This window comes from Chiloscyllium punctatum, chromosome 20 (assembly GCF_047496795.1).
Source record: "Chiloscyllium punctatum isolate Juve2018m chromosome 20, sChiPun1.3, whole genome shotgun sequence".
Lineage (NCBI taxonomy): Eukaryota > Metazoa > Chordata > Chondrichthyes > Orectolobiformes > Hemiscylliidae > Chiloscyllium > Chiloscyllium punctatum.
Genome location: NC_092758.1, coordinates 90,817,587 through 90,839,340, shown reverse-complemented (window position 1 = coordinate 90,839,340; position 21,754 = coordinate 90,817,587). Strand labels below are relative to the sequence as shown.

General features: G+C 40.9%; 1 protein-coding gene across 1 annotated transcript in view; it reads right to left on the bottom strand.

Annotated features, from left to right (window-relative positions):
* LOC140492270 (uncharacterized) overlaps window positions 1-21,754 on the bottom strand; it is a 102,405-nt gene that overhangs the window by 25,090 nt on the left and 55,561 nt on the right. The window contains exon 8 of the mRNA XM_072591212.1: window positions 21,280-21,448. Within this exon, the coding sequence (XP_072447313.1) occupies window positions 21,280-21,448 (169 nt within the window). The remainder of the gene's footprint in view (window positions 1-21,279; window positions 21,449-21,754) is intronic.

Here is a 21,754-nt window from a genome sequence, read left to right as displayed (position 1 = left end):
AGAAAAAGAGAGAATAGAAAGTAATCTCTTCCCGTGAATATCCAGGGAGAAAAAGCCCAAAAGGAGAGATACAGAACCCACTCTAATTTCCGTTCCTAAGATTTCTGTCAGAGCACTTGCTACTTTAGTCCAATATCTACGGATCTTATGACAGGTCCATAAGCAACATACAAGAGTGCCCACCTCTATTTTACATCTGGGACACATTGGAGATGCTCCTACCTTAAATTTTGCCAATCGGTCCGGTGCTACATGGGCCCTATGAAGCATCTTCAATTGAATGGCCTGAGTTTTGCTGCAGATGGAGATTCTTCTGGCATTTTCCCCAAATGTCATTCCACGTTTCTATAGAGATTTCCAGTCCCAAATCCTGATCCCATTTTTAAGCAGATTGTCCATATCTCCTGATACTTCATCATGTAGTAAATGATAAATAGTGCTGATGGAAGATACCCCCATCGGTCATAGTGCTCTACATTCTCTATCTGATTTATAAAGACTATCTAATAACGTAGTCTTCTTCTGTATATAATCTCGAATTTGGAAGTATCGAAAGAGGTCTCCATTAGGTAACCCAAATTTCTGATGCAGCTGTTCAAAAGACACCAGGATCCCTTCTTTAAACAGATCCCCTAAACAGGAGATACCCCTGGATCTCCAGAGGTTTGAAAGTGGCATCTGTAAACCCCGGTTGGAATCCCCATGCTCCCACTATCGGAGCATAGGGGGATGTTTTAAATGAGTTGCCCTCATTTTAGAACATAGAACATAGTACAGTACAGCACAGAACAGGCCCTTCAGCCCACGATGTTGTGCCGACCATTGATCCTCATGTATGCACCCTCAAATTTCTGTGACCATATGCATGTCCAGTAGTTTTTTAAATGTCCCCAATGACCTTGCTTCCACAACCGCTGCTGGCAACGCATTCCATGCTCTCACAACTCTGTGAAAAGAACCCACCTCTGACATCCCCTCTATACTTTCCTCCAACCAGCTTAAAACTATGACCGCTCGTGTTAGCCATTTTGCCGCATTATATTCCAAGCTTTAATTGTGTTTTGTATTATAGGGTTTTTATATTGATCAGTGATGATTTTCCTCTTGTCTAAAAACAAGAGGTTAATAAGTGGCCATTTTACTTGAGAAGCCTTGATGTCCAGCCAGATTGGGTCTTGTCTGACCCTCAATCAGCTATGCAACTTAATAGGGAACTTAACGGATATTTCCTAAAATCTGGGAAATCCAATCCTCCCCTTGCCTGTGGCAGCTGTAACTTCTTCAGCTTAATGAGGGATCGTCTATGATTCCAGATAAAGGAACCCTACGATTCCAGATAATTTACGTAGTGCCAGCCTCGGCAGCATCACCAGAAGCATTCTCATAGGGTACAGGAGACGGGGCAGGACATTCATTTTAATTAGTGCTTCTGGAAATTGGAAGGTCTCCCCATCGCTGGAGGTCCTGCCTGATCCTTTCCAGTAAATGCACAAAGTTAGCCTTGTATAACTGACCAAATACTGGGGTGATAAAAATGCCTAAATATAAGAAACCCTCCAGGGACCACCGAAAGGGAAAGTGAGATCCGTCCAATAAGTGGGATTTACTAGCAAGACCACCCATTGGCATAGCCTCCGATTTTGAGAAATTAATTTTATAGCCTGAAAATCCACTAAATAACTTGGATTAGGTGAGGCACGGACATCAGAGGATTACTGAGAAATAGGCGAACATCATCTGCATAAAGGGTAATTTTATGTTTACCTGTACCAATCCTCAGGGCCGTTATATTAGGATCAGCCCGTATAGCTTCTGCTAGTGGCTCAATTATTAGCGTAAATAACAATGGCGAGAGAGGACATTCCTGACGGCAGCCCCTACCCACACTGAAGCTATCCAAACCTAATCCATTGGAAATCACAACTGCCTTGGGATCACTATACAGTGTTGAGACAGATTTGGTAAACACCTTTCCAACACCAAACCTTTCCAATGTGTAAAACAGATATGACCATTCAACCCTCTCGAATGCCTTTTCCGCATCTAACGAGACTACTACTCCTGGTATCTTTCCCTGATGGCAGGCTTGAATCACATTCAGAACCCTTCTGACATTATTGGATGATCTACGGCCCTTAATTATCTCTGTCTGATCCACCTTTATGATATGTGGCAATACCTTCTCTGGCCTCAATGCTAACGTTTTAGAAAGGATTTAAAAAATCTACATTTAGCAAAGGATATTGGTCTGTATGACCTGCAATCTTCTGGGTCCTTTCCTTTTTTAAGGATAAGAGAGATATTTGCCTCTTTCAGCAAAGGCGGGAGACAGCCCTGACTGTATGAATAGTTATACATGTCCATAAGTGGACCAGCCAATATTCCTGTAAATTCTTTATAGAATTCAGCTTGAAAGCCATCTGGGCCAGGTGCCTTACCGCTCTGAAGCTGCCTGATTGTGTCAAGTATTTCTTGGCTCGTTAAGGGAACATTCAGGACCGATACGTGTTCCGGAATTAGGTCCGGAAAGGTCAGGTTTTTAAAAAATGACTGCATCCTCCTAGTCCTGTCTTCACAATCCTGCGATTTATATAAATCAGAATAAAATTTTGTAAAGATTGGGTTAATCCTTTAAATGATCATTAGTCAGACTACCCGCACTTTCCTTGATAGACGTGATAGTCTGAGGGGCCTTTTTTGCCTTTGCAAGAAATGCTAAATATCTACCAGGTTTATCATCAAATTCATATAACCTTTGTTTTGCAAATAATATTTCCCTCTTAACCGTTTGGGTAAGCGTAGTGTTTAGAGCTGTCCTAAGGGCCGTAACCCTTTGTAACTTGATAATAGAAGGTCTGTCAGCGTATGCTGTTTCAGCTGCTTTTAAGTGAGCTTCGAGCAGACGCTGTTGTTCTCCCTTTAATTTTTTCTGGGTCACCGAGTATGAAATGATCAAATGTCACGCGCAAGCTTTGATGGTCTCCCACATCATTGACGGTACCTGAATTAATTTCTAAAAAAGTTTTAAATTCTTGAGAGAAGTACTTCACAAATTTACTATCTTTCATCAGGAAGGGGTCCATACGCCAATGCCGGGGGATGTCTCATTATTCCTCACCTGGATGTCCATATATACAGCAGTGGCGTGATCAGAAATTGCTATACTGCCTATTTTACAGGATGATATAGAATTTTTTTTAAAAAATCGAGGGGGCAAAAAACATATCAATTCTAGTATGGCATTTATGTGGATTGGAGTAAAAAGAAAAATCTCTGCCCTGTGAATGAAGGCATCTCCATACACCTACTAATCCTAATTCTTTGTTCAAATCCACCAATTGTCTGGATCTGGGAGATACTCCTGCATTACTCTTGGGAATCCTATCTATTTCCGGATCCATAATACAATTAAAGTCTCCCCCTATAATTGTATGACGAGCACCGAGAGCCATCAATTTTGAGAAGGCTTATGTTATAAATTTAAAAGGATGTGCCAGGGTGCAATACAAACTTAAGATCCCATATTCCTCTCCATTTATAAGGGCTTTAATTAGAATACATCATCCAGATTAGTCTTTTATCTGATTTAGGATTTTGAAAGGGAAATTCTTCCAAAGAAGAATAACAACTCCCCTACTTTTTGAGCTGAAGGAAGAAAAGAAGGCCTGATCAAATCCACCCTGTCGTAATTTCAGGTGTTGTAGGAGAGCTATATCAACCCTTTCTTTCTTGAGGTTTGATAATATTTTCTTCCTTTTGACTGGTGAATTACTCCCCTTGACATTCCAGGTGCACCATTTAACCGACTGATAAACCATAATTGTCTGGGCAAGTCAGAGATCCCTCGGGAGGGGAAACTCTATTGCTACATCCCAAGAATAGCGCATATAAAATTCACAAAAATAAAGGCTCTTTAATACACACATCAATATAATAAAAAAACTATTTCTAAATAAAAAAATATAAAACGTACTTAAATGGAGATTTTTCCCCCTTGTTCCCAGGGGGCATCACTTCCTTTCCAAAAGTCCATCATATCCTCTCCCAATCAGTGCCCCACCCTTGACCCAGGCACCCCACGATAGGATGAAGAAAATTCAAATATACTACAGAGCTAGAGTTAACAGTGAGCACCCTACCCCCCACCCACACCAACACCTGGCTATATTTGGTAATGATAATAACATGTACAAACATATATAACTACAAAATTACAGCCTCAACAAGTAATAATTAAATATAGTAATACAAAATAACAGGGGAAAACAACCCTGCTCCTAAAAGACAAATAAAATAGGATAAGGTAACCACCTCCCCCCACATTAACTAGATCCCCCCCAGCCTATATATAAAAAAGGGTGGAGAAAATCACTAAGTAGAGAACAAATAAATAAACCCCTCTCCCCACCCCCTGAAGATTAATATTAAACAGTAAGGTAAAGAAAGGGATTAATATAAAATAAAAGGGCTGCAAACCAGAGTGGGGGGGGGGGGGGGTGGAAGAGAGCAAAACAACATCAATTAACTCTTACAATTTATCTAAGAGTGTCCAAAAATTCCTTGGCCTTTTCTGGTGATCCGAAGTTATACACTGAGCCTTCATGGTTAAAGCGCAGCGCCGCTGGATCGCGCAAGGAGTACTGAATATTTAAGTCCCTTAAACACATATTCGCTTTGTCAAACGCCTTCCCTCTTTTGGACCAGAGCTGGGGAAAAGTCCTGGAATAACATAATTTTGGATTCTTTAATAGATCATGGCTTGGAGATCTTCCCCAAGATTTCTGGATGCTTCCAAGAGTATCTGCCTCTCCTTATAGCTCTGCAGCCGGAACAGGACCGGGCGGGGGCGCTGGTTCGAGCCAGACCCGCGTGTTGCCACCCATTAGGCCCAGTCCACCCTTACCCGGCCTGATCCAGCCTCCAGATTTAAAAGCTGTGGAAGCTACTGCTCGAGGAACACTGTAAAAGCTGGCCTTCCTCTTCCCATTCGCGAAGGCCCAGCAAACAAATATTTTTGACGACCTCGATTCTCGAGGTAGTCAATGTGACTCTCTAAGGTCCGGACTCGCTGTTGGAGAGTCCGGACCCGATCCACGGCAGATTCTGCTATGATCTCTGAGGTCGCAGCCTTTAGCTCTGCCCCTCTGACTCGACGCTCGATTTCCTTGATGTCTCGGTCGTGCTTTTATAGCGCAGCCAAGAGTGAATTCCATCTGCTCCGGGACTCTTCGATGAGTGTCAATCTTTACATCGAGTTTGGAGATTATTTCCGTGAGGCTCTCCACTGTAGGCAAGTCCCCTGGGGAGGCTGCGGATGCCTCTGCTGCAGCTGGGGAGGGGCTCCTGCCTGCTGGGAACTGCGGGCTCCCTTCCCTTTAGTCACTTTTACTGGAGATTAAATTGTTTAAATTCAGTACTGAGCAACTAATTACATTAAGTAAAAACTATTTTAACTGATTTGGTGAGTGTGGTGGGGTGGGTGACCCACTTTGCCCAAGTCTTGGGAGGAGCACTATAGACTCAGACTTGCTGGGTCGCCACCATCTTGGATCCTCGTGTATCAGATGTTCATTAGATTTTTGATAAGTAAGGGGATCAAGGATTATGGGGAGAAGGCAGGTTTCACAACCCCATTATCCTATCAACCTTGACCAAATGGCTAAACAGACTTGATGAGCTGAATGGCCCAATGTTGCTCTTATATCTTATGGAGTTACTTGCACTTACTTTTCTTTGTTGTGTGCAGCTATTTGTTCCAATGCCCCTTTGATGCCCAATGAGGTGTACCTGCACCTCAAAAGGGAACTGGGAGGGGGCACAGCTCATTTCCTGCACAGCACTATATTACAAATTGCTGCAAAGTCACATCTTGGAGGAAATATTACAATCCAGGGCTTACAAAGTTCATTTCAGCAAAACAAAACCTAATATTTTGCCAATGTTGATCTTCCAATATATGCAAATTGAGAAAAAAACTAGTGGAGAAAGCAATGGGTTTGGGAGGCCGTTTATATTTTTAGAAAGAGCTTCTTCTAAGAACAATCTTATGCCATCAGCAAGGAGGAGACATGTAGCAACCTGATGTGATGAGAATTTGAGATGCACCATTTTCCAATCTTGATTGGATGTTCAACTGGAAGTACAGTAAACAATGCTGAAGCTTAGCAATGCAACCTTGCTGTTACCCCACAGTGTGATGGTGAGGAAACTGCCTGGTTCTAGTTTCTTTTGCATTTCACAGAACCGTAGAATCTCTATTGTGCGGTATAAGGCCATTCAGCCCATCAAGTCTGCATTGATCTTCTTGAACAGCATACCACCCAGATCCAAGCCCTTACCCCTATCTGTTATCCCACATTTCCCATGCAAATCCACCACCCCTGCACACTACAGTGCAATTTAGCTTGGCCAATCCACCTACCCAGCCCATCTTTGGGCTGCATAAGGGAACTGCAGTACCAAGAGGAAACCCACACAGACATGGGGAGAAGATGCAAACTCCACAAAACAGACAGTCATCCGAGGTTGGGATTGAACCAGAGTCCCTGGCACTGTGAGGCAGCAGTGCTAACCACTCAGCCACTGTGCTTCCCATTTATTTGTTGGGCAGATTATATTTTATGTTTCTAACAGTTTGGATTCTGGCCTATGTAAGGGAAATGTGCAATTGAGCATTTACCAACTTCCCTTTACCTTACAAGTCCCCAATCTCTGGCATACCACTATCCAAATGTTGTGATAGGGAGACAGAAGGTTCTTGTATGACAAAGGCTTGAATATTGCAGGGTCAGTAGTTCAGGTTTCTACTAAACATGTTCCTACCACCACTGGCTGGAGACTCCAATAGCTGCCCAGCAATGTAGTAGGGAAGGTAAAAAAGGCTATCAGAAATGATAAGTCTGGTCAGAAAATGCTAAACATTTCACAGCAAACTACTGTAGCAGCAGAGAAACATTTCACTTCTCCTCCTTTAATTATTTTGGAGAACTGTTACAAATGGGTGCTGACATTAATGCCCACATACAGCCATAAAAAGCACTGGATCACCAGTTTAAGTTCCAAGACGAGTTACCAATAGAGTTGATTGGTCCAAAACCTCTGAAATTCAGTTGTACCTCAGGGCAGCAAAATTACTTTCCAAGACTAATGGACCAACTTATTCTGGAACACACTTCCTCAACATTCAACAGATTAACAGAAAGGCCAATTCATCAACTTAACTAACATTACAGCCCAGGCTGTGTCAGTGGACAGAGTTGAACTTTCAGGTCTGTCACCTTTAATCAGATCGAAAACATCAGTTCGGATTCTCTCATCACAGATACTTCTCGACTTGTTGGTTATTCCCAGTAGTTTGTTTTTATTTCAGAGTTCCTACATCCATAGTACATTTTTTAAAAAAATACTACATTACAACTGACTATTAGTTCCACATATAAATATTGGCCAATTAACTCGATAAATAGTGGAGGGGATATTCCAGGTTGGATGTGCGTACTGTAATATGCAAGAGCTCATGCACCACAAGACTGCCTGGAATTTTCACAATTGCATTAAACATCTCTGGCTCAGCCTTTGAGCTGAAACGCTATAAAGAGACACTCCGACATATACATGGGAGGATGGGAAATGTTTGAATAGTTTTTACACAAGAACGGTGCCCTTTCAGAGAAAAGCCCAGGTGCAGGAAGTGGAGTGTGCGACTGTTAGCAAAACAGAGAAGTGGAACTGAAAGGAGATGGGGAAGAATATCCAGGAGACATCAAACAAGCTGGTAGAGAGAGAAATGAAAAGGCATATAGAGAAAGGAGATTTGAATGGTGTGCAGGACCTCAGTCTTATTCACTCTGTTTGTAAAATAAATTCAAACACAAGGGGGAGCCCTGCTAGATCTCAAACTAGGAAGCGAACCGCAACAGATAATGGAAGCAAGCACAGGGGAACATTTCAGCATTTGTTATTTGAAATTTAAACTCTTCTTGATCTTTATCCAATACAAAAAAAGTTAAACAAATACCAAAGTTAATAAATTGTTACAGCTGATTTTAGGAATGGAACAAGAGAAATTTACAGGTCAAGACAGAGAAGAGCAAATGGAAATATTAAAATCCAGGATTAATAATTCTCCCTAAAAACCAAGAGCAGTTTTGGCAGAAATAAAATGCTGTGAATCAATAAAGAGATAAATTGGGCAAAACTTAAGCTAAAGTAAGATCATAAATAAAACAGATGGAGGAGACAAACAACAACATGGAAAAGCTAGGAAAGTTGAAAGGAAGGGAAAGTGATGCTATAAATTATGTTTTGTTGTTTAGGAGCATAAGAATTCCACAGCCACAAAGCAACAAAAGAATAATAATGTCAGGGTTAGGCTCAAAAAGGAGAATACATGATAAACTCACAATGAATGTCAAAATGACAGAAATAATTACTTTGCCTCAGTATTTAGTAGAGAAACTAAAATGGTGGGTATGATATTAAAAGGGGATATCAAGATATTGAGGATAGATAGATCAGTGACTAACTATTCAAATATTATTCAGAAAGGATAAAACCCTTTGTCTAAATGGGTTGCATAGACATCTCAAAAGAAGATAGGGACCAGATATCAGAAGTCCTATCACAGTATATAGAGCAGGTTGGGGCAACTACGGACTTAAGGCAGTGGAATGGAAGATTGTGGAAACACTACTCAAAGTTATTGTTATAGAAAACAAAGATTAGCCGGTACACAATTCAAAAGAAACTTCTGTGCTTCAATAACACTGAATTATTTGATGAAGTAACAGCAAGGGCAAATATAGGTGAGTGCTGTACATACATTTGGACCCGGAAATGTTGAGATTGTAAATTTGGAATTAATGCATTCATTCCGATGAGAGAAAAGTTTGATCAGCATCTTGCTTTTCAATAATATTCAAGGCAGTAGAAGAGTAGAACTCTTCAAGAAAAGAAATAGATGCAAGATCAATTTTTAAAAGTTTGAAAACAGAGATCAGTATACTTTGGCAGCCAGGGATATTGTGGTCAAGTCAGATAAGTAGAGTCAGGATTCAGATCTGCTGTGATCTTACTGACTGGCAGAACAGGCTGAAAGGTCCGAATATTCTAAAAGGATCATGAGAATGTAGAACAAACCATCTCAGATGCAAGATCAACCGAGGTAATTAAAAAGGATAGACGCTTACTTAAGAAGGTAAAAAGTTAAGGTTCATGAGAAAAACAGTAAACAAGAAGCATTAAATACAGCTGGCAAAAGTACCAAATGTAATGGAACAAGTTCAACGAAACAAATGGTCAACTTCTTTGCCCATCCCCATTTTAACAGGCTACAGAAAAAGCAGCAGGACAACTTCACACTATGAGTTAATTCAGTGAGGAATGAGCATGGACAAACATGTTACAATGCATTGTAACGTAGCTAGTACAGTAATACTATGTGAATTCAATTCACATATGGACTTAATTAACACTAATGTTGTGGGGAATGAATTCTGGAAGTGTATTCAAGATAAATTCCTGCAGCATTACATGGAGGAATCAGCAGGGATAGGCCTATTTTAGACATTGTAGTATGAAACATGAATGAGTTAATTCATAACTTTGCTGAAAAGGGGCCATTAGAAACAGTGACCACTATATGATATCGTGATTTCACAATAAGATGAAAATGATGTCGTTCACTCAGTCAAGGGTCCTAAATCTGAACAAAAGGAAATTATGAAGGTGTGAGAAACAAGCTGGCAATGATGGATTGGGAAGACATATTTGAAGGCTTGATTGCATACAGACAATAGTCTGTTCTGATATAACCTGATAGGATTGCATGGGAACTGAACTATGTTAAGAAAATCACACAATGGCAACATTATTTAAACCAATTGCATTATAGCCAATACATGTAAGGAACATTTGCATTCTACAAACAATGGTCAAAATTATTCAATCACGTTATAGCCTACTCACGTTGAATGCACTTTATTGCAGAACTGACTGTAGCTAGTATTTAAAGATGTATTCTATGGTCTTCAACAAATATGCATTCCTCTAAAAGGCACACAAACCCAACAGGAAAGGTAAATCGACTGCAACCATCAAAAGTAGTTACAGACTACAGTAGATCAAAGGGATTGACTTATTAGGCTGCCAGGAAAAGTGATACATCGGAGAATTGGGAACAATTTAGAATCCTGTAAAGAACGAGCAAGAAACTGACAAGGAAAAAACAAGGATGTGGATACAGGCTAGCAAGTAACAAAGACAAGCTTCTTTAGCTCGGTGTATAACCAAACGATTGCTATGGACAAAGGTCAGTTCATTACAGGCAGAGACAGGAGAATTTACAAAAAAAAGAACAGAGACATGGTGGAGAAACTAAATAATGTGGTGTCTATCATCATTCTTAGCAGGTTAACATTGGTGTCATTATAAAACAATGTTGCTAACAATGACTAGATCAAACGAGCATGGATTTGTAACAGAAAAAAAGTCCTATTTGACAAACCTGCCAGATACTTTGTTGGAGGGTGTTATTTGTCACATTGTTCAAGGACAACTCTTGGATATCATGTGTATTTTCTGAGCGTTTTTTTTAAACTATGGCCCCATACAAGAGGTTAGCAAACAAATTCAGAGCTCATGGAGTTGGGGGGTGGTATACTGCTGTAGAGGTAGGAACAAACAGGTCATTCTCATGGTGGCAGGTTGTTACTAGAGATGTTCCACAAGGATCAGTGTTCAGTCCATATCTGTTCACCATCTGCAGAAAGGATTCGGATATGGAGAGCAAACGATTACACATTTGTGGATGACAAAACCGGGTGGGATTGCAGGTTGCGAGAAGGATATAGAGAGGCTTCAAGGTGAATTGGACAGGCTAAGAATATGGGAGATGGGATATAATGTAAATAAATGTGAGATTATCTACTTTGGCAGTGAAAGCAGAAAGGCAGAGTATTTTTGAGATGGCGAGATTAGGAAGTGATAAGGTCCAAAGGGACCTGGATGTCTTTGTTCATGAGTTAATGTAGGTGCAGCAAGCAATTAGGAAGTCAAATGGTACTCAATCTTTCAGCCAAGGGGATTTGAGTACTGGCCTATAGAGGTCATAGTGTAGATAAATATATTGGAACCAGATGAGACCTCACTTGGAATATGATATACAGTTTTGGTCTATTTATCCAAAAATAAATGCACGTACCACAGATGAGACACCATAGAGGTTCACCACCCTAATCCCTTACAAGAAGAGACTCAGGTGATTGGGGCTGTATTCTGTAGAAGTTAAGAATGAGAGGTGATCTAATTGAAATTTACAAAATTCAACAGGTTTGATATGGATCAGGTGTTTCTCTTAACTGGTCAGTCAAGAACTAGTGGATGCAGTTTGAGGATGAGGGGTAGGCCATTTAAGTCAGAGTTGAGGAAGAATTTCTTCCTTAGAGGTCTATGGGAGCTCAATCATTGCCCAGGTTCAAGCCAGAGATCAATAGATTTCTGGATACTGATGACATTGAGGAAAACAATAGTGTGGAGGTAATGAAACATGAAACTTTGGAAATGAACAACTACAGAAAACTAACAAGTTCCATTCTACTTAGACTACAGTAACCATTTACCTCGGATTGTGGAGTTGCTGACTACAGCAGCGAAACTGAAATAGCAAAGATAGTAGTACAAATAAATATTCAGTGACAGGTCAAAATCTATAGACACTTGTACATCAAGTATGGTGATGAAGTCTAAATACCTAGGGTAGATGGAAAAAGTTAAACATTCTGTTACTTATGTGCAGATTAGTAAAACAGATCAAATGCAGATAGTTATTGTTCAACTGATGACCAGATTGGAGAGAGAGATGGTCCAGAGATTTGACCTGCACATTTTATTGCACAAAATCCAAACCAGTTTAATTAATATCTGAACAAAGGCAAATATTGAACTGGAACTTGAACCCCAGAATGGTTACAGTGCAGAGAAAGGCCATGGAGCTCAGGCAGGTCTAAATTAACTCTCTGCAAAAGCAACTCTGCCAGTCGCACTCACTTACATTTTCCCTGTAATCATGCACATTGAGAATGTGGTGGCAGAAAACTCAATTTTGGCCCTGCATAGTGAAATCTGTCTAATGAGGAGACATTTAGATAATAGGGTCAGTATCCTTTATACCACATCAACTTACAAACATTTTTACAGGCTATTTTTGTTTTAAATTCATTCATGGAATAAGGGTGCCACAGCTAGGTCAATATTTATTGCCTATCCTGGAAGGCAGTTCAGCATCAACCACATTCATGTGGAGTCACTTTAATCCAGACCAGGTAAGGATGCCAGTTTCCATCCCTCCAGGACAGCAGGGAACCAGATGGGCATTTTCTGAGAATTTACAATGGTCATTGTTTGACATCCAATCCTAGATTTTATTTTTGAATTCAAACTTCACCATCTGCTGTGGCAGGATTTGAACCCGGGTCCCCAGAACATTAGCTGGGTCTCTAGATTAACAGTCCAGCGATAATACACAGATCTCTGAAAGTTGCCACCCAGGTAAATAGTGCAGTGAAGAAGGCATATGGCGTACTGGCTTTTATTGGTAGAGGAATTGAGTTCCGGAGTCCTGAGGTCATGCTGCAGTTGTATAAGACTCTGGTGCGGCCGCATCTGGAATATTGTGTGCAGTTTTGGTCGCCATACTATAGGAAGGATGTGGAGGCACTGGAACGGGTGCAGAGGAAGTTTACCAGGATGTTGCCTGGTATGGTAGGAAGATCGTATGAGGAAAGGCTGAGGCACTTGGGGTTGTTTTCATTGGAGAAAAGAAGGTTTAGGGGTGACTTGATAGAGGTGTACAAGATGATTAGGGGGTTAGATAGGGTTGACAGTGAGAACCTTTTTCCACGCATGGAGTCAGCTATTACAAGGGGACATAGCTTTAAATTAAGGGGGGGTAGATATAGGACTGATGTTAGGGGTAGGTTCTTCACTCAGCGAGTCGTAAGTTCATGGAATGCCCTGCCAGTAGCAGTGGTGGACTCTCCCTCTTTATGGGTATTTAAGCGGGCATTGGATAGGTATATGGAGGATAGTGGGTTAGTGTAGGTCAGGTGGGCTTTGATCGGCGCAACATCGAGGGCCGAAGGGCCTGTACTGCGCTGTATTCTTCTATGTTCTATAATACCACTAGACCATCACCTCTGTTAACAACTGATATGAGAGGTTAGATATCTAGAAGATGATTCCCTGGCTATTGAGTCTGGAATGAGCAGACTTAATCTCAGGACAGGCGATCCAAGATAGTGGCGAGGAGGAACTTCTGCACTCAGTAGTGGTTCTACCCACTTTAAGCACAGAAGAAATGCTTTTCCTCCTATTACTAGTTCTTTCTTTGTCAATCATCTTAACGCATGGTTATCTGGTTTTTAATCCTCCCATAAACAAAAAATGTTTCTCTTTATTTGTTCAGACTGCTCGTGATTTTGGATGACTTGATCAAACCTCCTTTCAATCTTCGCTTCTTGAAGCGGACTAACCACAGCTCTATCAATCTATCCATCTAACAAAAATCTCAAAACATGGAACTGTTGTTGTGGAGCTTTCCTGCAATCCCTCCAGTGTCTGCACATTCAGCACAGACTGGATGCAATACTCCAGTTGAGAATGAACCAGTGTTTTACAAAGGTTTACTATAATGCCCTCACTTTTATATCTATTTATGAAGCACTTAAGCTGTATGCCTCATTAAACCATTTCTCAACTGTCTTGTGCTAAGATATATCACTTGAAGTTGATCTCTCCAGTCAAATAACCAAAATATTGTCAAAATTAACATTATCCTCTCATGGCTCATAACACTTACAAGTTTAGTTTAGGAACAGGAGTACAGCCTTCAGACATGCTCAACCATTCAGTTAGATTAGGGTTGATAGTCTACCTCAAAGCCATTTGCCTGCACTCTCTCTTGATGTCACTCATCTCCAGAAATCTATTGATTTCTGTCTTGAACATGCTCAATGATCAAATTTCCACAGCCTTCTGGGATATAGAATTGCAAAGATTTACCACCTTGAGTGAAGAAATTCGCTCTCACCTTGGCTTTGCATGACCTACCCTTTATCCGGGGACTGTGCGCCCTGGTTTCAGGCTCAGCAAGCCCAGGGGAAAGATTCTACCGTTGTCCACCCTGACATATCCTGAGAGACTTTTAAGTTTCAGTGAGGCCATTCTCATTTTCTCCTCAAAAGAAAAACCACCCTTCCTTCCCGATCTCATGAACCTCCACCGTACTCCCGCTTTGGCTAATATATCCCTCCAAGGGGAGCAAACCTGCAGGCAATATTTCAGGAGAGGTCTCACTACAGCAAGATCTTTACTCTTGATAGTCAAATCCCCTTGCAATGAAGGCCAACATTTCATTTCCCTTCCCATTTGCTTGCTGCACCTACATGGTCACCAAAGACCCTTTCAACACCAACCTTTACTCGTCATTTACAAAAATACTCACCTGTTTTTGTCAATCATGAATAACGACATACCTAATTAAATTATAGGTGTTCTGCCAATTTCCTTGCATCCTCATTATAGCAAGTGATCCCACCATGTTTGGTGAAACTTGGAAATTCTACACAGGTTCCCACATTTAAATTATTTATATTGATTATGATCAGCTATAGACCCAGTACTGACCCTTGCCGTACCCCATAGTATCATCTTGTCATCGTGAGAAGAATCTGTTTATTCTTCCTCTCTGCTACCTGTCTGTTAACCAATCCTCAATCCATACTAGTATAGTTCTTCAAATCCCAATGTGTTCTAAATTTTATTTACTAATCCCATTTGGGACATAATTGAAAGTCTTCCAAAAATCCAATACGGTGGCACAGTGGTTAGCACTGCTGCCTCACAGCGCCAGAGACCTGGGTTCAATTCCCGCCTCAGGCAACTGACTGTGTGGAGTTTGCACATTCTCCCCGTGTCTGCGTGGGTTTCCTCTGGGTGCTCCGGTTTCCTCCCACAGTCCAAAGATGTGCAGGTCAAGTGAATTGGCCATGCTAAATTGCCCGTAGTGTTAGGTAAGGGGTAGATATAGGGGTATGGGTGGGTTACGCTTCGGCGGGGCGGTGTGGACTTGTTGGGCCAAAGGGCCTGTTTCCACACTGTAAGTAATCTAATACAAAAAACTCATGTTTGTCGTTTAGCAATGTTAAAAGTAATACCCTCAAAAATCTTCAAGTTTGTCAAACATGATTTCTTTTCCTTAAGTCTATGTTGGCTCTGTTCAATTCAACCATTATATTCTAATGTCCAGGTACTACATCCTTTATAATAAATTGTCATGTTTTCCTGACTAATTACATCAAACTAATGGATCTATAGTTCCCCAGATTTTGATTATTTGCTAAATCGCTCTTTTACAGTAAGGACACTAGGTGGTCCTACCTCATTACACAACAAAGGCTAAATCCAAAATGGAGTCAAGATTAGAGTGGTGCTGGAAAAGCACAGCAGGTCAGGCAGCATCCAACGAGCAGGAAAATCAACATTTTGGGCAGGAGTTCTTCATCATGAATCGGATTCCTCATGAAGGGCATTTGCCCGAAATGTTGATTTTCCTGCTCGTTGGATGCTGCCTGACCTGCTGTGCTTTTCCAGCACCACTCTAATCTTGACTCTGATCTCCAGCATTTGCAATCCTCACAAGTCTCTGGATACTTTCAAGAAAGAGTTGGATAGAGCTCTAAAGGATAGTGGGATCAAGGGTTATGGGGATAAGGCAGGAACAGGATACTGATTGAGGATGATCATCCAAGATCATAATAAATGGTGGTGCTGGCTCGAAGGGCTGAATGGCCTACAACTGCACCTATTGTCTATTGTCTTTCGCTTAAATCCAAAATAGCCCGATCTCTAGCTGAAATTCCCAATGTATTGTTGCAGAAATCTATCTCGGCAACACTCCTGGAATTTATCTTCCACAGCATTGCTGCTGTTTTGGTTAACCCACCCTATAATAAACTGAAGGAGCAAATTACTGTAGATGCTGGATTTTGCACTGAAGACAAAATTCCCTTGTTTAAGGAGGGGAGTAGGGACAGCCCTGGTAATTATAGGCCAGTGAGCCATACTTCGGTTATGGCTAACATATTGGAAAGGGTTATAGGAGATAGGATTTATAATCAGCTGGAAAGGAATAATTTGATTAGGGATAGTCAACACGGTTTTATGAAGGGTAAGTTGTGCCTAACTAACCTTGAGTTCTTCAAGATGACGACAAAATAGATGGATGAAGGTAAAGAGCAGTTGATATGGTTTCTATGGACGTCAGTAAGGCATTTGACAAGGCTCCACAAGGTAGGCTATTGCACAAAATACGGAGTTTTGGGATGGAGAGTGATTTAGCGGTTTGGGTCAGAAATTGGCTAGCTGAGAAAAGACAGAGGGTAATGGTTGATGGGAAATGTTCATCCTGGAGATCAGTTACCAGTGGTGTACCATAAGGATCTGTTTTGAGGCCACTGCTGTTAGTCATTTTTATAAATGATCTGGAGGTGGACGTAGAAGGATGGGTTAGTAAATTTGCAGATGACACTAAGGTCGGCAGAGTTGTGGATAGTGCTGAAGGATGGTGTGGGTTCAGAGGGACATGGGTAAGCTGCAGAGCTGGGCTGAGAGGTCGCAAATGGAGTTTATACAGAAAAGAGAGAGGTAGTTCACTTCGGAAGGAGTAACAGGAATAGAGAGTACTGGGCTAATGGTAACATTCTTGGCAGTGCAGATGAACAGAGAGATCTCGGTGTCCAGGTGCATAAATCTCTGAAAGTTGCCAGCCAGGTTGATAGTGTTGTTAAGAAGGCATGTGATGTGTTGGCATTTAATCGGTGGGGGGATTGAGTTTGGGAGCCACGAGGTCATGCTTCAGCTGTACAAGACACTGCTAAGGCTGCACCTAGAGTATTGCATATAGTTCTGGTCACTGCATTATAGGAAGGATTGCGGAAGCTTTGGAAAGGGTTCAGGGGAGATTTACCAGGATGTTGCCTAGTATGGAGGGACGATCTTACGAGGAAAAGCTGAGGGAACTGAGGCTTTTCTTGTTGGAGATAAAAAGGTTGAGAGGTGACTAAATTGAGACATCGAAGATAATCAGAAGGTTAGATAAGGTGGACAGTGAGAGACAGACAGATGGTGAAGGCTAATACATAGCTTTAAATTGAGGACAGATTAAGGACTGATATCAGGGGTAGTTTCTTTACTCAGTAGCAGAGGCATGGAAGGCACTGCTTGCAACAGTAGTAGGCTCAACAATGTTAAGGGCTTTTAAATGGGCATGGGACATATGTATGGATAATAATGGAACAGTGTAGGTTAGACAGGCATCAGATTAATTTCGCAGGTCGGCGCAACATCAAGGGCCGAACGGCCTGTATGGTGCTACACCGTTCTATGTTTTATCACTGTGGGTCATGCAGCATCCATGGTGAGACAACAAGCTAACTTTGAGTCTATTCTTCATCAGAGCTCTAGAGGCTGGCAAAGTTAAAGAAAGGGGCAACATATTCCTCATAGAACCTTCTCACTTACCAAACTCTCAGGTTTGCACACAGTTTCAGTATCAATAGATGGAGACAATATAATCCATGAGTATTGACTCACCTTGTGCTATTTCAGGCCTTTAACTTCTACACTTTAAGCTTTCTGTATTAGTGTTATGACTGAACTGGGAAACTTCAGAGTGAAAACACCTGAGAGTTGATATGAATTTATTTTTATCCAAAGAATTTGGATAAAGTTGGATAATTATAGAATGTCTCAGGAATTCAGCAATGACACAGACTCATGACATCTCATCTTTAGGCAACTCTCAGAAAATAATAAGTGCTCAAACAGGTTTGGCATTGTCACGTACCCCTACATTTGAGGATACGGCAAGTTCTATAAACCACTCAGAACATCACTGGAACAAATAGGACATGTGTCAGATGCTGCTCATCAATTTGGTCCTTTAAAGATGAAAAGACTGTTTATGACTACTGTGGATAATTGATTTCTTATTCGGGATACTGGGAGCAGAGTCATAGAGATGAACAGCACAGAAACAGACCCTTCGGTCCAACTCATCCATATGGACCAAATATCCTAAAATTAATCTAGTCCCACCTGCCAGCATTTAGCCCATATCCCTCTAAACTCTTCCTATTCATAGACCCATCCAGATGCCTTTAAAATGTTGTAATTGTACCAGCCTCCACCACTTCCTCTGGCAGCTCATTCTGACATCAGTCAATCTTTATCACCTTAGAATGACAGTTTATTTTTCATGGGTCTTAGCAATATTTCAGAAACAAACAAACTAGATATTAAAAGGAGATTACAAGACCTTTTATTTCCTAATGGTTAAGGGAACTACACAATAATGCTTTACTGGGAGTTCAAGGTAATATAAACATGGTTCTATCCCCCAGCTTGGATTTAGTGAAGCTGTTTTATATGCCATCAAAAAATATTAAAACAGAATATTGCTCAGTTGATACCACTATCAATGGTGCTTTTTGAAAAGCCGGACCATTTACTTTCAGTGTTCCAAAGGTTATGATAAGGTTTAACTATTAATCTAAACAAACCTGCCTTTGGTCAAAGGTAACAGGCTTGGTAAAAGGATGAGGAGCCCTGCTGCATCTACGACCCAGGAAACAAACAATACATCCTACTCCAGGAAACTGCTGCCATATTCGTTCATCACAGGGTCCAGTAATGTGCTCCATGCCTAATTTTATACTCCGAGGTTTTAACAAACGTCCTTGCACAATCCATGAAGATTAGGCAGATCCTATTTTTAACGCCTTCCCTTTAGTGAGGTAGTTGGGTGAAAGTCGCATTTTGTGGACAAATATTCATTTTGATCACATGAGAGTGAATTCTTCAGTAGAAGGTTCCCCATTCATTATACCTCCAGCCTGATTTTCCTTTTCACTGAATTGAGTGCTCAACAAATTTACAGTTAGTTCATGTTCTGAATGCCTGCAGATTGAAAATCCCAGTGCCCATAGTTAAAGAAAATAAAGAGCCAGCTAGGCTACCAGACCAATACCTGTGTCCCAAACGTTCAAACAAAACCTTTACATCACAAACTGCAGGAGATTTATATTAAAGCTTGATAGTTTAGCATGGAAGATGTCACCGACTTTGTGGTCAATGACACATCAACAGCCTAATGTGCTGGATCTTTCCTGTTCATTTTGAAAGAGCTACTTAGTTGCAAAGAATTTCCATTTAGGGAGAAATTATCCATCTAAATGACTACTTCACTATCAATCCCTCAGCATGAAGGAGTGAGGTCAAACCTTCATCTTTTTGTCCAAAGAGGAATCAACTATGTCTAGATTTTATTTCAGCAGACACAAAAATATTGCTTGACAAATTAATACAGAAAGTGTAGCGTGGTTTAATTTTCTTTTTTTTGAAGGAAAACAGACTTAAATTATATAAATAATGAGATTTATTTCAACTGATTTGCTGTATGCTCATTTCGAACTATAAAATAAAATAACTTCTAGTTGGCAGTGTCTTGCAAGTTCATTAACTAGAACTAAGATGGTTAGAGAACAAGATAGTGGTTATCATCCCATATAATAAAATGATTACACCTGGACCACACTACAATATTATACATCAGATATATGGCAAAGTCCTGATCTTAAGGAATGAAAAGTGCCATTTACACAGAACCCAGTAATGCTGAACCCAACACCTAGGGGTACACATTCGCAAAAGGATACAAACTCCCCATGAGGAGCTCCGACAGCACTGTCCATTACATCTCCTAAAACCAGCAGGGAGAAACTCTAGCCAAAGTTTGAATCAAATTTGGAAAGGATGAGGGAGCAGATACGTCATGGCAATTGTGCAAAACCTATAGCGCTGGTTTCATACACCAAAACAGAAGAAGAATTGTAAAAATTCTACAACAATCTCAGGGTCTGACATTCAAGTAGTTTCTGCCTACAGCACTGGTTTACTTTAGGGGAACTGGGTGGACTATCTGTGGTTTGACCAGGTACCAATTTTGATGACATGATGCTTCACCATGGATGGTTGTTAGTAAAGAAAACAGGGTGGTTGCCATACACATTAATACATAAACATCCATTTAAAGCTCCAAATAGAGTAGAGGACAAACTCTCTCAAAAGAGTACCTCATTTAAATTGTCACTGTATGCCCAGTGACTCAATTTGGAGAAAGCTCACAATACACAGTTCTTGAATATAATGATAAACTTACTCATTCTGTTCAAAGAATCAAATACATGCCATTGTTCTTTCAACAGAATGACCTTTTCAGTGGATCTGTCTGAACAGCTTTTAAATGGTGCAAATCAGTCACCGATAGCAAAACTAACGCACTATGATGCAACATCCTCCAATTCTCATCACGGTGTGCAACATTTGGTCTTTGCCTTTAGTCACCTGCACATTAATTATAACCAGGAGCAGGTCTGAAATGTCAGTCTCTGCCTCACACAGCAGCCTGTGCCTGCTTGGTTATTCTATCACACTGATCTGCCTCCTTTGCTACCACTGTTTGCAATCAGAGATGTGCCACTGAACACAACGTGTACTATCTGCACAAGCAGTTGATATGGTAACGAGTTGGGCTGACAGATGTACAAGATACATGTTCTGGTCTGTTCTAAACACTGGTATTCAATCATACTCCTAATTTGAAACATTACCACAGCTAGCAGCTGAGTGAATGCCAACCTGGTTGTTGCAATAATTGCTCTAAAAGTGACTTTGCTCCAGGATGCAGAGTGAGATCAAATCGACCCACGCTTTAAAACCGGTTACAAATTAAAAGTTGAAGTGCCAAGAAGAAAACAGATTTGGGTACCCAAACAACACATTTGCAGAGGCTTTCCAAAATTTAAACCGCTTGTCCTGCAACTGCCCCTATGATGCTCAGCACAGATACAGGATAATAAACCCGATACAGACAGGCAGAAGCAATAAACCTTAACAAGTCTCGGTCAAATCATACCCAATGGCAAATCCGACAGTTATGTGCAGCTGACTAGAATAACTGGTCACCTCAAGTCAAAGGTTAGGGATATAGTGCATTGAGTTGTGTAGGAGCAAGAGGCCAGAGTGATCGAGAAAATTAAATAGCGGCATACTACAGTGAAATACCAAACAAACAATCTGCCATTATGAAAGTTGGATCCCAGCCAACTGATTTCTTAATACAGCTACCACACGATATTAGCTTGAAATTATAGCCCTTCTTACTTTTCTTGAAGCCCAGGTGAGGTATTCTGGCGATGGGAGTGTTGCGATCACACATGAAGTTATGCAAAGCCTTCAGGAAGCATTGCTCTGCAGAAAGGAGGTCATTTGGATTGGCTGGTTGATTTGCTTGTGCACTTGCAGCTGCCATCGTTTCTGATCCAACTTTGTTCTGGAAGGAAAAATAATCAGGCAATAAATACAAGGGAAAAAGGACAGAACTGTCCTGTCTCAAGAATACCACAGTAACAGGGAAACATTTTGCAATCTGGAATATGTTCACCCTCAGAGACTCTGACTCAACCCTTCAGGAAGAAGGGCATTGTGGTGCTAAGTGGGTTGACTATCTAATTACTTCCAAAGAAACAGTTCCATTTAAATCTCATGTTACTCAGTGGTTTTACAACAGGATTTAGGATTTGATTTATCTAGCTGGCCTCCAGAGAACGAAAAACAGGCACAAACTCTATGCAGGTTC